The sequence below is a fragment of the Telopea speciosissima genome, chromosome 11 (genome assembly GCF_018873765.1).
Source record: "Telopea speciosissima isolate NSW1024214 ecotype Mountain lineage chromosome 11, Tspe_v1, whole genome shotgun sequence".
NCBI lineage: Eukaryota > Viridiplantae > Streptophyta > Magnoliopsida > Proteales > Proteaceae > Telopea > Telopea speciosissima.
The window spans coordinates 12,087,865-12,102,236 of record NC_057926.1 but is presented as its reverse complement, the minus strand read 5'-3'; the positions used below and the strand labels follow the sequence as shown (position 1 = coordinate 12,102,236).

Sequence of the window (14,372 nt, the reverse complement as noted above, 5' to 3'; positions counted from 1 at the left end):
AGGTTGAGCGGGACGGAGAGTTGTTGTAGAGGTCGAGCGCAAAGAGAGTACCAAAGGTTGAGTGCGACGAAGAGTTGCAGAGGTCAAGCGCGAAGAAAGCACCAGAGTTCGAGCACGATGAAGAGTTGTAGAGGTCGAGCGCAAAGAGAGCACCAGAGGTTGAGTGCGAGGGATAGTAATAGAGGTCAAGCGCGAAGAGAGCACTAGAGTTCTATCGGATTTACAGAGGTCGAATGACAACTAGGCCAAGCTAGTCTTGTGAGTAAAGAGGTGAGGTTTTAGGGCAAAACATTACCTATTGTTATGTTTTTCTTGAAAATTCCAATATTACCCTCGTTAACTTAAGTCGGAATGACTTTTCTCCGAAAATTGATAGAAGTGTTTCTCTAATGTGAGAAACATGATTTTGAGGTTTTTCAAATGAGACTCAAAAATATGCCAACTGCCCAGTTCGTTTAGAAAAAATGAAAAATCAAACCGGACATACCATACAATATTTACCCTGTTTCTATTAAAAAAAACACAAACGAATAAACACTGGAAATGCTTTTTAAGAACATTGTCATTCAGAGCCTTACCACCAACGTCAATAACAACCAGGAGCAGTGTTTACGGACTATATTTCCAGTCTACAAGAGAAACAAGAAAACACTAGAAACGAAATGTGTTGATTATGATAGCATTCGTAACTTACCACCCTTTGCTTCTTATGCTTCCATTAAATTTCAAAATAGTTTGGGTTCTCATGGTAAAAAAGGGGGCCTCTGGGTGCTGGCTCAGTCGGATGTGAAGATCTTGGACTGTATTTGTTTGGATAATATTATTGCTGTTTTTATTGGTGATACTCTCCACACCTTTTTGGGTTGTGTGCCTTTATGTCCGTCCTCATGCTGTAGATAGGATCCCTTTCTGGAATAGCCTAAATGAATTTCTTTTAACCTTGAACCATCCATACTGTCTTATTGGTGATTTTAATGAAGTACTCCTTGCCTCCGATAAAATGGGGGGTTCACCCTTTGTCTTATCCAAATTGGCTGCTGAGCTAACTTTGTTGATCCATGCCCTGGCCCTTGAGGAGGTCCTCTTACCTGGATCTAAGTTTACATGGTCTATCAAGCAAAAACGGTCCTAACCTTATTAAAGAATGCCTGGATCGCGCGTTTGTCTCTAGTTCTTGGATCGAGCTCTTCCCGTTTACCTCGGTCTCCAAATTATTTGCTGTTGGTTCTGATCATAATCCAATTTATCTTAAAACCTATGCTAACCGTCCCTCCTACAAAAAACTTTTTCACTTCCATGAAGCCTGGACTGCCCACCCAAAATTTATACCCTACTGCCTTTCCGCTTGGAACCCATCTCTTACTGATTCCTTACCTACCAAACTTTCATCTTTCCCTGTTCATTTGAAGAAATGGAACAAGGAGGTATTCGGGCATGTAGACCAACTAAAGGTGAATTTTTTCTCATCATACCAGTTGGAATCAGAGCGTGCTACCCTGGATTCTTTAACCCTCAATCAGATCACTCAGAAATTAAATTGGATATTTGATGCGGAGGAGCTGTTTTGGCTTCAAAAGTCCAGACATTTTTACATTAAAGACAGGGACCGCAATACCAGATATTATCACTCTGTTATAAGGAATAACCTCAGGAAACGTGGTAATATTTCAATCAAGGATGAGGCCAGGAACCTGGTTGAGGATCCAAAGGTGGTTGCGCATTTTTTTGCTAGACATCTTCAAAATCTCTTCACCTCTTCTAACCCGTTGGAGGCTAGCTTTGTGGAGTCTCTTTTTTCACCGATTTTTAATGGCGATGAAGCTGCTTTTCTCTGTGAGGTCCCCTCACTGAATGAAGTTAGGAAGGTAGTGTTTTCGCTTGGCCCACTTAAAGCCCCAGGTATGGATGGATTTCATGCAGGGTTTTTTCAAAAATTCTGGGATCTTATTCATCCTGATGTTTATCGAATGGTGGAGGCTTTTTTTGAATCCGGGTTTCTTCCTTCTGGTTTAAACCACACTCTTCTCTGTCTTATTCCAAAGACGGATCATGCATCATCGGTAAGTGATTTTAGACCAATTAGTCTTTGTAATGTCTCTTATAAAATTCTCTCTAAACTTTTAGCCTGCAGACTTAAAACTTGTCTTCAGTCTTTTATCTCACCATTTCAGGCTGCATTTATTCCAGGAAGACAAATTGTGGATAACATTATCCTTGCGCAGGAAATCTTTCACTTCTTCAAGCATACCAAAGGTAAAGAGGGGTTTGTGGCCATTAAATTAGACATGTCTAAGGCATATGATCGGATTGAATGGAATCTGATTACTTCTTTGTTTAGGTATTTAGGTTTTTCTGATAAATGGATCAATTTTATTTACTCTCTTATTTCCACTGCCTCTTTTTCTATCAAATTGAATGGTAGCCCTTTTGAGTATTTCCATGCTTCGAGGGGGCTCCGGCAAGGCTGCCCCCTAAGTCCTTTTCTGTTCATTGTGGCGATGGAAGTTTTGTCTCGATTATTCTCTGTTTATCGAGACCTCAATCTGTTTCGAGGTGTCAAAATTTCCCGTTCTGGTCCTGAAATATCTCACCTGCTTTTTGTGGATGATATTTTCATCTTTTGCCGAGCTACCCAGGAGGATCTGCTTACTATTAAGGCTATTCTTGATCTGTTTTCTGATCTTTCGGGACATGAAATCAATTTTGCAAAAAGTGGTATTCATTTTAGTAAAAATGTTCCTGTCGCAACACGGGTGATGTTATCCTCAGTCATTGGGATTAAGGAAATGACCAAGGAATCTGTGTATCTTGGGACTAAGCGCGCTCTTCCATGGGAAGTCAAAATCTAGAGAGTTGCAGTGTATAATCTCGAGATTACAAGCTAGATTGTCCTCTTGGAAAACCATTTCCCTTTCCTTTGCTGGATGGGGTGTTCTTATCAAATCGGTATTGGCTTCTACCCTTGCTTATCTAATGCAATGTTTTCGTTTCCCAGCCCAGGTCTGTCACAAAATTGACTCGTTATGTCTTCAATTCTGGCTGGGAAATTATAAGGATAGGAAGAAACCTTCCTTAATTTCTTGGGACAAGATGTGCAAACCTAAAGCTTATGGGGGGTTGGGTTTTAGGAAGTCTGAGCATCATAACACTGCTTTACTTTTAAAGTTGGGATGGCGTTTACTAACTGAACAGGATTCCTTTTGGGCCAGGGTCCTGAAGGCCAAGTACTTCCCTCAAACTTCTTTTTTTTATCCTCGAACTAGGAAGAAAAAGGGGTCTTGGGCCTGAAACAACATTACACATGTTACCCCTATCCTGGAACGATTAGTTGGTAAGCGTATTGGTACTGGGTGCTCTACTTCCTTATGGTATGACAATTGGATTCCATCATCCTCATCTAATCTTGCTAATCGAGTTACCTTACCCCTTTCTAAAGATTCTAAATTATTGACTGTGAGCCGCTTCACTTGCGGTACTGAGTGGAATACTGATCTTCTTAAAGATTATCTACCATCTAATATTATTTCTCAAATTCACTCGATTAGAATGTCGAATGGTAATGATCACTGGTACTGTCTGAAGTCGAAATCTGGCCTGTTCTCAACTAAAATTGCTGTAAGGCACTTGATTTCATCTTCTACTACAACTTCACCTAATTTAGTTGGTTGGTGGAATTTTTTTTGGAAGCTTCCTATTCACCCTAAGTTAAAAATTTTCTTTTGGTGTGTGCTCAATGCAGGACTTCCAACCAAGGATAGTCTATCAAAATGGTGACCGATTGACTCGACCTGTGATCTTTGTCGAACTGGTGTTGAGTCTCTTTGGCACCTTTTTCTTTCTTGTGATTGGGTTAAACGGATCTGGGTTGCAGGACCACTGGGGCTGAGACCTGAGTATTTGGGCTTTGAAAACATCACTCTTTTCTGTCGGTTCTTCTATCTTTCTTTTCGTGCCAAAAAAACCCTGTTAGTTTGGTTTTTTAGTATTGTTATTATCACCTGTTATTTTATCTAGACATGTAGAAACAAATTATTGGTTGAATCCTGTCAACCTGATCCCACAAGGATTATTCAGGTCATCAGGTCATAACTCAATGGATTCGGGATCTACACTTATATGATATTGGATGTCATTCTTAGCCTCTTTTGGTGCATGATATTGCATTCCCGTTGCAACCTTCCTTTTTTGTTTTACCACGTTATAACTTTCCTATCTTAATATGTGTAGGATTCAGTTTCCCTGGACTGACTGAGACCGGCTGGGCCTATCTCTTTTTGGTTGATGGCAAGTCTAAATTTTTTTATGCAAGGAAGCTGGGTACATCAGATGACTTAGTCCCTTATATTTTGGCGATCCGCAAGGGTCTGGACTATGCTGTTAGCACTGGGTTGCAGATTAAGAAAATTTGGTGTGACGACTACAGAATCACTGAATCTCTTCCATCTCCAATCAAATGCTTATGGCCATGGCATCTATTTACTAAGCTCCTTGAAATTTCAGACTTAACTCAGAATGTGTATTTTAGGTTGTGTATTAATACTTTTAGTATAGGCTTAGCGCAGAACTTGGCCAAGAATGCATGTATAGACTAATGTTTTAAATATCTTTTGTTCTCATAAAAAAAAAAAAAAAATCATTGCAGTTCAGAGCCTTACTACCAACGTCGATAACAACCAGGAGCGATGTTTACGGACCATATTTCCAGTCTACAAGAGAACGTGGTGGGGACCACATGACTGTCCCATATGGAAGATTGGTACATAGACAACTACTCATCTGGGCGGATTTATCAAAAACAAAAAAAAAACTTATCTGGGCGGGGAAACCAACGTTAACTAAAGTTTAACTCCGCAGTGCACAGCAAACCATCCAGTGGTAGTACCGTAAATTACTGTGATACTCATGTCAAAATAGGAAATGGGTGATGCTCACTTGGTTCCCGAGTCATTGGAGAAACGTAGCTCAACTTCTCCCTATAAATACACCAAATCCTAGCCCACACACCGGTCCTCTCCCCTCTCTCTCTCTCTCTAACTCTTAAAACCCCATAACCAAAGCAAACAAGAAGAGAAACAGAGTATAGATTTTGCAGAGAATTCTCTCCGTTAAGTTAATTCGTTTTATTTTTGCTTCTTCTGTTTCCTTCTCTGAATCATCTAGAATGGCGGGAAGTGGAGTGTTTGCAGAGATTTTAGACAGCGATGTCTTCAAGTACTACTCTGATGGAGAGTGGAAGACATCATCTTCCGGGAAGTCTGTTTCGATCATCAACCCTACCACAAGAAAGACTCAGTACAAGGTTCAAGGTAAATGATTTTTTAAACTATACTTTTGATACAATCTTGTTTTATTTGGCTTGATTTTTCATTTTAATTCTTTATTATTTGGTGCTGAGAAATAGCGGAGTGTGGTAAGGAGATAAACTTTTCATCTTTTTCAGATTTTAAGGAGGTTTTGTATCTTTTTTTACTTCAAATCGAATGTTTTTCGTTCTAGTTCAGGTTTGGTTTGAATTTTTTTTCTCTCCTTTTTGGCTGGAAGGTTGAATTCTTTTGTGATATTTGTACAATCAGCGTCATTTACTGCTGTTGTAGTTAAACTACATTTGAACTTCTCAGTGATTGTAATTAATTGATCGTTTGTTTCTTTTGGATTCATGAACAGTGTTTGCAAGAAATTTCTGGTAGTTTCCATTTGCCTCATCTCGATACTACAAAATCCTCGTCGAATGGTTCGAGTTTCCTAATTAAAATTTCGTTTTGTCTTCCCAACAGCTTGTACGCAAGAAGAGGTAAACAAGGTTATGGAATCAGCGAAAAGCGCCCAAAAGGCATGGGCGAAGACACCGTTGTGGAAGAGAGCAGAGCTGCTTCACAAGGCGGCCGCGATCCTGAAAGAACACAAAGCCCCAATTGCAGAGTGCCTCGTTAAAGAGATCGCAAAGCCTGCTAAGGACGCTGTCACTGAGGTATCTGTCTGTAAAAATTAAACGGATAAACTGTTCTATTTCTGGAATTCTAGTTCTGAAACTGACCTAGAATTCGGGAATGGTGATGAAGGTCGTGAGGTCCGGAGATCTAGTGTCATACTGCGCAGAAGAAGGGGTGAGAATTCTGGGAGAAGGGAAGTTTCTAGTCTCCGATAGCTTCCCTGGGAACGAGAGGACCAAATACTGTCTTTCCTCCAAGGTATATTCTGATTCTCATATTCTCGTCCTCAAAATCTCGCTATTTTTTCGTTATTCGAGCTTTGGGTGGAGTGAGTGAGAGTTACAAGTGTGACGAGTGTGCCACACTGCCACCGTCACCTCAAAGTAATTCAGTTCCTTACGTTCAAAGTGCTCACTTTCTAGATCATGACGAGATATGCCATCCGTTATACTTGTCCACGTGGCATATATTTGTGGAGTAATGATTCGGTGGGCAAACCAAGGGAATCCCAAATAATAAATAGAAAAAAGAAAAAGAGAGTGAGAAAGGGTGGTCGTACAAAGAGTCTTAACGTTTTTGCCAAAAAAAAAAAAAAAAAAAAGTCTTATCGTCTTATCGCCCTTATCTTCCTTTCTCAAAAAGACTTCACGCCTGGTCGTGTAGGCCCCGCTACCAGCACGAATAATTATCACTTCCAATTTCTCTAATATTGGGGAATGGATCCCACCTTTGGCAGTGTTTTTGGGAAAGGGGTAGGGTGGTCATTTCTACCCTCATGAGGAATTGGAGGAATTAAAAGGGGCAGCAAATTGGAGGGGATAACGATTCCACCAGCACGAGTTAGGGTCAATGAGATTGCAAGGGGATCAATATAAAAGGGATTTTTTTATTTCATGGGGGTGTAATGGTAATTTCTCTTGCTCTTGTGTGGGCACAGAATGCTTACAACCTCACGGTTTTTAAAAAGGTTTTTTTTTATTTTGTTACGTCAAGAAACCTCCGGAGGGTCCTCTCAAGGATGGGACCTGCACAAGGTGACAAATAGGCAAAAGGAGATGAGTGTCAGTGGGAGACTCTAATGCCTGAGTTAGGTCTCTTTAGCAAACAGATGAAACAATAAGAGTTTTAAGAGTGCAATCCCCTTGCATAGGATGTTACCTTCTAATTTATATGGTTGATTCCCTTTTTGGCGACGTGGTGATCATATAGGCCTTGATTTGACCAATGGTGGAGTCTCCCTGTCGTCAGGAGGTGGAGTGCTATTTTCGTGGAGATATGGAGAGTCCCTATCTGATAAGGCCTCCCGCATGCCTGGGAGCCTTGTTTGGTAAGCAACATTTATTGCTCATTAATGCCATGGAGGCGTGGAGAGTGGTTTCCTTCGTTGGATAACCATACTTAGCAGTTGATGATGTCCAAGGTCTCTGTTGCATAACCAAGCTTAGTGGGTGGCGACGTGTTGAGGCCTTTGCTTGCATAACCACACTTAGTGGTTCAGGAGGCGCTTGAGTAGGTGGGCTGGCTTTAGGTAGGCTAGCTGGCCTAGTAGGCGCGTTAATTTCTTCTTTGTTCTTTGAGTGGGTATTTGGACCTTGTCCGTATAGGGTTTACCCGGCTTGTTTACTTGGACTTTCTCGCTAATGCCATGCATCATACCCTTGTTGAGTGGCCAATATAGGGTATAATAGACTTCATCGGAATTGTGACCATTTCTAATATCCTTTCAGTTTTTATCTGTTGCATTCGGGCGTGTTTTGATAAAGTTTTTTTAAAAAAAAAAGAAAAAGGGATCAATAATAAAGGGCAGAAAAAAAAAACTGTTGGGTTGCAAGGATTCTACGCCCACAAACAACTGAACAAGAGTAAGAGAAATTATTGTTGCGCCCCCATGAAATAAAATCCCATTCATGGTGACATTGTGCACCCTCATTGACCGGGGACTAGTGGACTACTCGACCAGGCAATGATCTCTTGTCTTAAAGGGGAAAAAGAAGGCTGCCCGACAGTGCCCCTTATGCCTAGACATATGGCACTGTGAAATGACCATCCAGCCCCCTGGTTGGATACCTATGCGCATGCTCTCCTTGGCCCGTGTTGGCATAGTTGTGATCTCCCTCCCAATAAATAATAAAAAGCGACGGTGCAATCTCCACCACATATGTTAATTTTTTATGAGACTAATCAAATAAGGAGAAAATGCATATTAAGATTTTATTAAGATAATGGGTGTATAGTAAGCATCTGAAAAAATAGGTAAAATGTTTTATGGAATGTAGTATCTATGACTAGACTCACCTAGTTGTGCCATGTGGATTGGTAATTTTAATATCTCGAGAATGGTTTGGGTTGTTCACTTGTCAACTTCTACAAGGGTATAAGATGCCCACGACGCCAGCACAAAAATGAAACTGCATGCCCCCACCCATATTAATGTTCCCGTTCCCATGGAAATCTCCTACATACCCTTATTTGAAAGGTTTTCCCATAATACCCCCCTCCTTTGCCTGAAACTGCACATGAGCGTCGAGGGAACGTTCCCCCTAAATTCAACTATGGGAAAAAGATTGCTACACTGCCCTTGCAAATATTCCTTTGTACCTTTCCATTTAATTGTTATGCACTTTCTTGTTAGTCTAACCATTATCATATAACTTCTTAGTAGTCTTGGATTTAAAATATTTTGTTTTGTTACTTGGTAGGCTAGCTGGTCTAGTAGGCGCATTAATTTCTTCTCTCTTCTATGAGTGGGTATTTGGACCTTGTCCGAATAGGGTTTACCTGGCTTGTTCATTTGGACTTTCTCGCTGATGCCACGTGTCATACCCTTGTTGGGTGTCCAATATAGGGTATAACAGACTTCATCGGAACAGTGACCATTTCTAATAACCTTTCAGTTTTTATCTGTTGCATTCGGGCGTGTTCCGATAAAGTTAAGAAAAAAAAGAGGGGGTCAATAATAAAGGGCAGACAAAAAAAAATGTCGGGTTGCGAGGATTCTGCGCCCACAAACAACTGAACAAGAGTAAGAGAAATTATTGTTGCACCCCCATGAAATAAAAATCCCATTCACGTATGTGGGCCGCAATGGATCCATATAGGTGGCTGGATTTTAGAGAGTGGAAGCCAACATGTAGTGGTAGCTGCACCCAACCCCCTTCGTATGATCATAGCAGGAAGTGAACCAATATAATGAGCATTGAAAAGTTTACTTGAAGAAGCTAAAGGGAGAGGAAGGGGGGGGCGGGTCGGGGTGGAGAGCCACAAAAATAAAAAGGACAGAATTGGGTGGGTTTTCTACCCAAAATTATTCATGACAATAATGGGACGGGTATTGTAAAACAGGGCTATGTAAGCTCTAATTAGAATGGAGTTAAACACGCGTCAAAGTCAATCCCTCATATTCCCTAGACTTATACTAGATTGGGTTTTACATGAAACGCTAAACAAATTCCATAAAGAAAACTAGGACACGGTTAATCAAATATGGGAAAAATGATGTGTACCTTGCACCTAGGTATGTTGAAGAAGACCTCGTAAAACTTCTCACAACGAACACGATCAAATCTTTTGGTTTGGATCTTTCACAATATTCTGCTCTCACTAGCACCTCTCAAATTCTTGATCGGACAAACAAAGAATGAGATCAAGAGATTGCGATGACTGTAGCCGTGTATTTATAATACAAAACCATAATCCTTGCCAACACCCACAATGGAAAGGACTAGAATACCCCCATTAACCTTAAAGTGGTTCCAAGTCTGGTTTATGCCCATGGACCCACACCAATAGGTAGGGTATAATTAATTAAGCCCACAAAAATCTAACAATCTCCCACTTGAGCTACATTAATTATACATGTCCCAGAGTGTTGTTGTTGGTGAAGTCTGATTTGGTCCAGAAAGTGCGGTTGAGACCTTCGGAGGGCCATTTCGGCCTCGAAATGACCTCGGAATGCCGAAAAATGGCGGGGCTTTCGGCGTGGAGTTGTGTTGGGCTCATCAAGATCTTCGAAATGAGTACTTTTGAGCCATGGGTTATGTTTTGGTCCGGCTCTGTTTTTTTGGCATTTTTTGGGCTAGGGGCATTTTTGTACTTTCTGGGATTAGGGCTTCCCTATATAATGTTTTTATCTCTTTGAGATAGGGTTATGAGGGTTTGTAACTTTTTCAGAGAAAAATAGTGAAACCTGTTCTACTGCTTGGCCGTGGATGTAGCTTCCATCTTGGAGGTGAACCGTGTAAATTTCTGTGTTGTGCGTTGTGTGTACTCTCTCTATTTTAGTTTTTCTTCTGCAAATCACCATTCTGGGCATTGTTTTCTTAACAAGTGTGACTTTTGAATCCTTAGTTTAGTCACATTACCACTTTGAATCCTTTTTCAGTCAAGAAATCGACTCATGTCGAACACCAACAGAAGATACACCTCAATATACGGTGCACAACTTTCTGTCAGTCACAAACATAAATCTACTTGCTACTAAAATCTCTTTGGGATATTAACCATGAAAACCATCCTGTGATCATAAAAATTTGTCATACCCTTATGGGTCCTTTTCCTTGATATTAACCAACCCTTGGGCAAATCGATACAAATCTAGTTAATACCTAACCTTGGCTTACCGCTTAACTTTGGCTAAATACCACCTTTAACTTTGATATATCAACTAGCATATGCATACCAATGTTAAAAGCAAGGATAAACAAACACTTTCACAAATAACCTTGCTGAACAAATCAAGTATGAAATTAAAACATAATAGTTAAGCAAAATAAACAAGCATTGTACCACCACAAAAAACTTAAAACAAAGTAGATTGCTCAAAATGTCTGAACCAACTTCCTGAACCGAAAACATTAAGTCAAATACAACCATAAGCAAATTTTTTTAAGCTGATAAAAAATTAAGGGTAGATGTTTGGCACTCCGCCCGCTCCAGGTATGTGGGCGGCCTTGACCAATGGGTGGGGTGGTATGGGAGGGGTAGGGTGCTCCTTTCCATGGGGGGTGGGAGAGAGACAGACAGGGTAGGAACCCAGGAACCCAGGCAGCGTGCCCATCCTTCTTCCCAAAAATTAAATAGCACAGGAAAGGATAGTAGAGATGATACATTGGATACTAATTAATATAGTATTATTCAGTAAGCACAAAGAAGGCTGTGAAAAATCGCTTTTTTTTTTTAATTTGAAAAAGATGTGTTCCAAAATTCCTAGAAAAGCAAACCAATTGTTGTCCAAAATCCGAAATATTCCTCTGACTTTAGTTTTAGACAACTGGAGTCAAACAATCCATATAAAAAATTCATTGGATTCAACTGTTTGCGGTTTTGTAGAATAATTTCATTTGATGGTAATCCATTGGATTCAACTGTTAGTCGTTTTGTAGATAATATCATTTGATGGGAAGCAAGTTCTCCATAGAATCATTAACATGTTTTTCATTTCAAAATCACCGCAATGAGAAATGTTACCTTCCATGCTCTAAGAGGAGGAAATAAAGGATTTAAATTGATACCATGTTGTATGCAAAAGAATATTGATTTGATTTCTTATTGCAGATTCCACTTGGGATCGTTTTAGCAATCCCACCTTTCAATTATCCTGTCAACCTAGCTGTCTCAAAAATTGGTCCTGCACTAATCGCTGGAAACTCCCTTGTGCTTAAGCCTCCGACTCAGGTATCCTATCATACAGCCTCTCTTGGTCCTTGATAAGTAGTCAAAAGTCATATATGGCTGTGCATGTGCTGATGTCAAGATCCACCAATCCTGATGGACTGTGCTATTGGCCTTTGCTTGTTTTTCTAATTTGAGTTGAGTACAATTTCACATTTCCTTTGGTCCTTTCAGGGAGCTGTTGCTGCTCTCCACATGGTACATTGCTTTCACTTGGCTGGTTTTCCTAAAGGCCTTATTAGTTGTGTCACCGGAAAAGGCTCTGAGATTGGGGATTTCCTCACAATGCATCCTGGGGTTAACTGTATAAGGTACCTTTTATCTATCAGCTCTTCATCACTCCATACACTTGAACTTTAACTTCATTCTTACTATTACTGGTAGTCACATTTTTCTTCCTCCAATAACTTCAGCTTCACTGGTGGAGACACTGGAATCGCAATATCAAAAAAGGCGGGCATGATCCCTCTTCAAATGGAGCTGGGAGGAAAAGATGCCTGCATTGTGCTTGAAGATGCTGATTTGGATTTAGTGGCAGCAAACATCATAAAAGGAGGATTCTCTTACAGGTGAAGGAAAATATGCATGATTATCGCTAAGAACCTTTGCTCTGCTATTTCAGTTTGCAGTTCCCTGATGTCCCAACTGCTTTGCATCTTTAACAGTGGTCAAAGATGCACAGCTGTGAAGGTCATCTTGGCAATGGAGTCCATAGCTGATGCTCTTGTTGAGAAAGTCAAGGCCAAAGTTGCAAAATTGACTGTTGGACCACCAGAAGATGATTGTGACATCACCCCAGTAGTGTCAGAATCATCAGCAAACTTCATTGAGGGGTTGGTAATAGATGCCAAGAAGAAGGGAGCAACATTTTGCCAGGAGTACAAGAGGGAAGGAAATCTTATCTGGCCCTTGTTGTTGGATAATGTTCGACCTGATATGAGGATTGCATGGGAGGAGCCATTTGGGCCTGTATTGCCGGTTATCAGGATCAACTCTATTGAAGAAGGAATTCACCATTGCAATGCCAGCAATTTTGGCCTCCAGGTACAAAATTCACCTACCTTCTTCCCATTGGGTATTTGCATCCAACTGTTCATCGTTTTCTGCTGACAGATGAAATGAATTCCCCAAGGTTATCATACTGGGAAGCTGCCAACTGGCTCAGCTGGTAAAATCTTGAGCTTGTTATAGCCAAGACCTTGTATTGAGTCCTGCCTTCATCTTCCCCTTTCTTATCCCCGCCACCCCCAATACTCCAAGTGATTGTTATCAAATTTTGAACGAAAAAGTGGGGGGGAGGGGTATTTACTGCAATGACCTCATTCTAGTCACCCACCTAGAACCCATTATCTCTCATAGTCCTGCACATTCTTGTTGATGATTGTTTCATGTATAACTGATATTGATTGATGTGTTCAGTTTTCCACAATTGTCATACAATATGAAAGATACTCTATCTGTTGTATGGGCCAGATCAATGAGCACCTTACAGCATATTTACCTTTCAAGATTTTACCCTTTTCCCACTCATCTCTCTATTATGTCTCGTACTTGGGATTTGTGTTATTATCTTGTTGGAAGTTGTGATAGTGAAGCTTCTAAACTGAAGCAGTTGTGCCAAACAGAAGCAGCAGGAGTTGCAATTTGATACTATCTATTTGCGATGGTTTCGTGAAATCATATTTTGTAGATTACACTTGAAAGATAGAATTATTATTAATTCCCTTTTTTTGTGGAAAATGAATTATAATATATTTGTCATTATTTATGCTATTGTCAAAAAACATAGGGCTGTGTCTTCACAAGAGATATCAACAAAGCGATTTTGATTAGCGATGCAATGGAGACAGGAACGGTTCAAATCAATTCGGCACCAGCTCGTGGACCAGACCACTTTCCTTTTCAGGTACATTGACTATTCAAATCTGAGAATTAGTGTTTCTGTTTTTTTTGTATTTAAGGGTTATTTAAACTTCCTTGAGCTTTTATATTTGAGGTTACACCAAGCATTGCTTGTGGCAGGGTCTTAGAGACAGTGGAATTGGTTCTCAAGGAATCACCAACAGTATTAACATGATGACCAAGATCAAGAGCACCGTAATCAACTTACCCACTCCTTCGTACACCATGGGTTAATATGCCTATTAGGAAATTATCAATTCTATTGTAGTTAAACTAGTAAAATCAGTAGAGGACCATCGCCTCATTTATTCTAGTTTACTTGGTTCTCCTTGGGCTACAAACAATGACGGAATGCTTTAAACATGGATATTATGTAATATATACATGTAAAATGTCCTCCCAACCTTCTCCTCCAGTATCGATCCTTTATTTTTGGCGGTATTGTGTAGCCTAAGATGTTTGTTCTACAGTATCGGAAAAATAATATATTGGTGAGTGTAAGCAGTTTTAGCTGATTTATGATCTCTTGTTGAACGCAGCACTTTCTCAGTAGTACAATAATTTTGCCTATTTGTTTTTGTTTTATTTATTTTGATAGAGAGGGTAAAGAGATGCCTGAAGCTTTATGTGCCAATAGGAGTCGTAATTCTTGAACCTGAAACCCATCCACTGTTTTTCCAGGTTATTGGGTTGGCTAAATTCAACTCAACTTGAACCTCAGTCAGGTTTAAATGGCCCTTTTGTTCCCTAAACCTGATCAAATTAACTGCCTACAAACTAGAACAACGCTTGCTTTTGAGGAAAATCCAGGAATACAGGAACTCCGCCCCCCCCCCCCCCCCCTATTTACACCCAGATTTCGCTCAACCC

The 14,372-nt window shown here is 40.3% G+C and overlaps 1 protein-coding gene across 2 annotated transcripts; it reads left to right on the top strand.

Moving 5' to 3' along the window:
- The first annotated feature begins 5,016 nt into the window (after window positions 1-5,016).
- LOC122645700 (NADP-dependent glyceraldehyde-3-phosphate dehydrogenase) lies at window positions 5,017-13,975 on the top strand. Of its 2 annotated transcripts, XM_043839032.1 has the most exons (10): window positions 5,017-5,306; window positions 5,775-5,968; window positions 6,060-6,188; window positions 11,484-11,603; window positions 11,775-11,911; window positions 12,014-12,169; window positions 12,266-12,644; window positions 13,390-13,506; window positions 13,623-13,748; window positions 13,780-13,975. In XM_043839032.1, the coding sequence occupies exons 1-9, from the start codon at window positions 5,162-5,164 to the stop codon at window positions 13,734-13,736; spliced, it is 1,491 nt and encodes a 496-aa protein (XP_043694967.1). In that variant the 5' UTR covers window positions 5,017-5,161; the 3' UTR covers window positions 13,737-13,748; window positions 13,780-13,975. The 2 variants fall into 2 exon arrangements, with proteins under 2 accessions (XP_043694967.1, XP_043694966.1); XM_043839031.1 differs by having other exon boundaries at window positions 13,623-13,975.
- Window positions 13,976-14,372: the final 397 nt, after the last annotated feature.

Coding starts and splice junctions, on each gene's coding strand:
- LOC122645700 (XM_043839032.1), top strand. CDS start 5,162: ATGGCGGGAAGTGGAGTGTTTGCAGAGATTTTAGACAGCGATGTCTTC. Junction 5,969..6,059: donor CTAAGGACGCTGTCACTGAG/GTATCTGTCTGT, acceptor ATGGTGATGAAG/GTCGTGAGGTCCGGAGATCT. Junction 6,189..11,483: donor AATACTGTCTTTCCTCCAAG/GTATATTCTGAT, acceptor TTCTTATTGCAG/ATTCCACTTGGGATCGTTTT.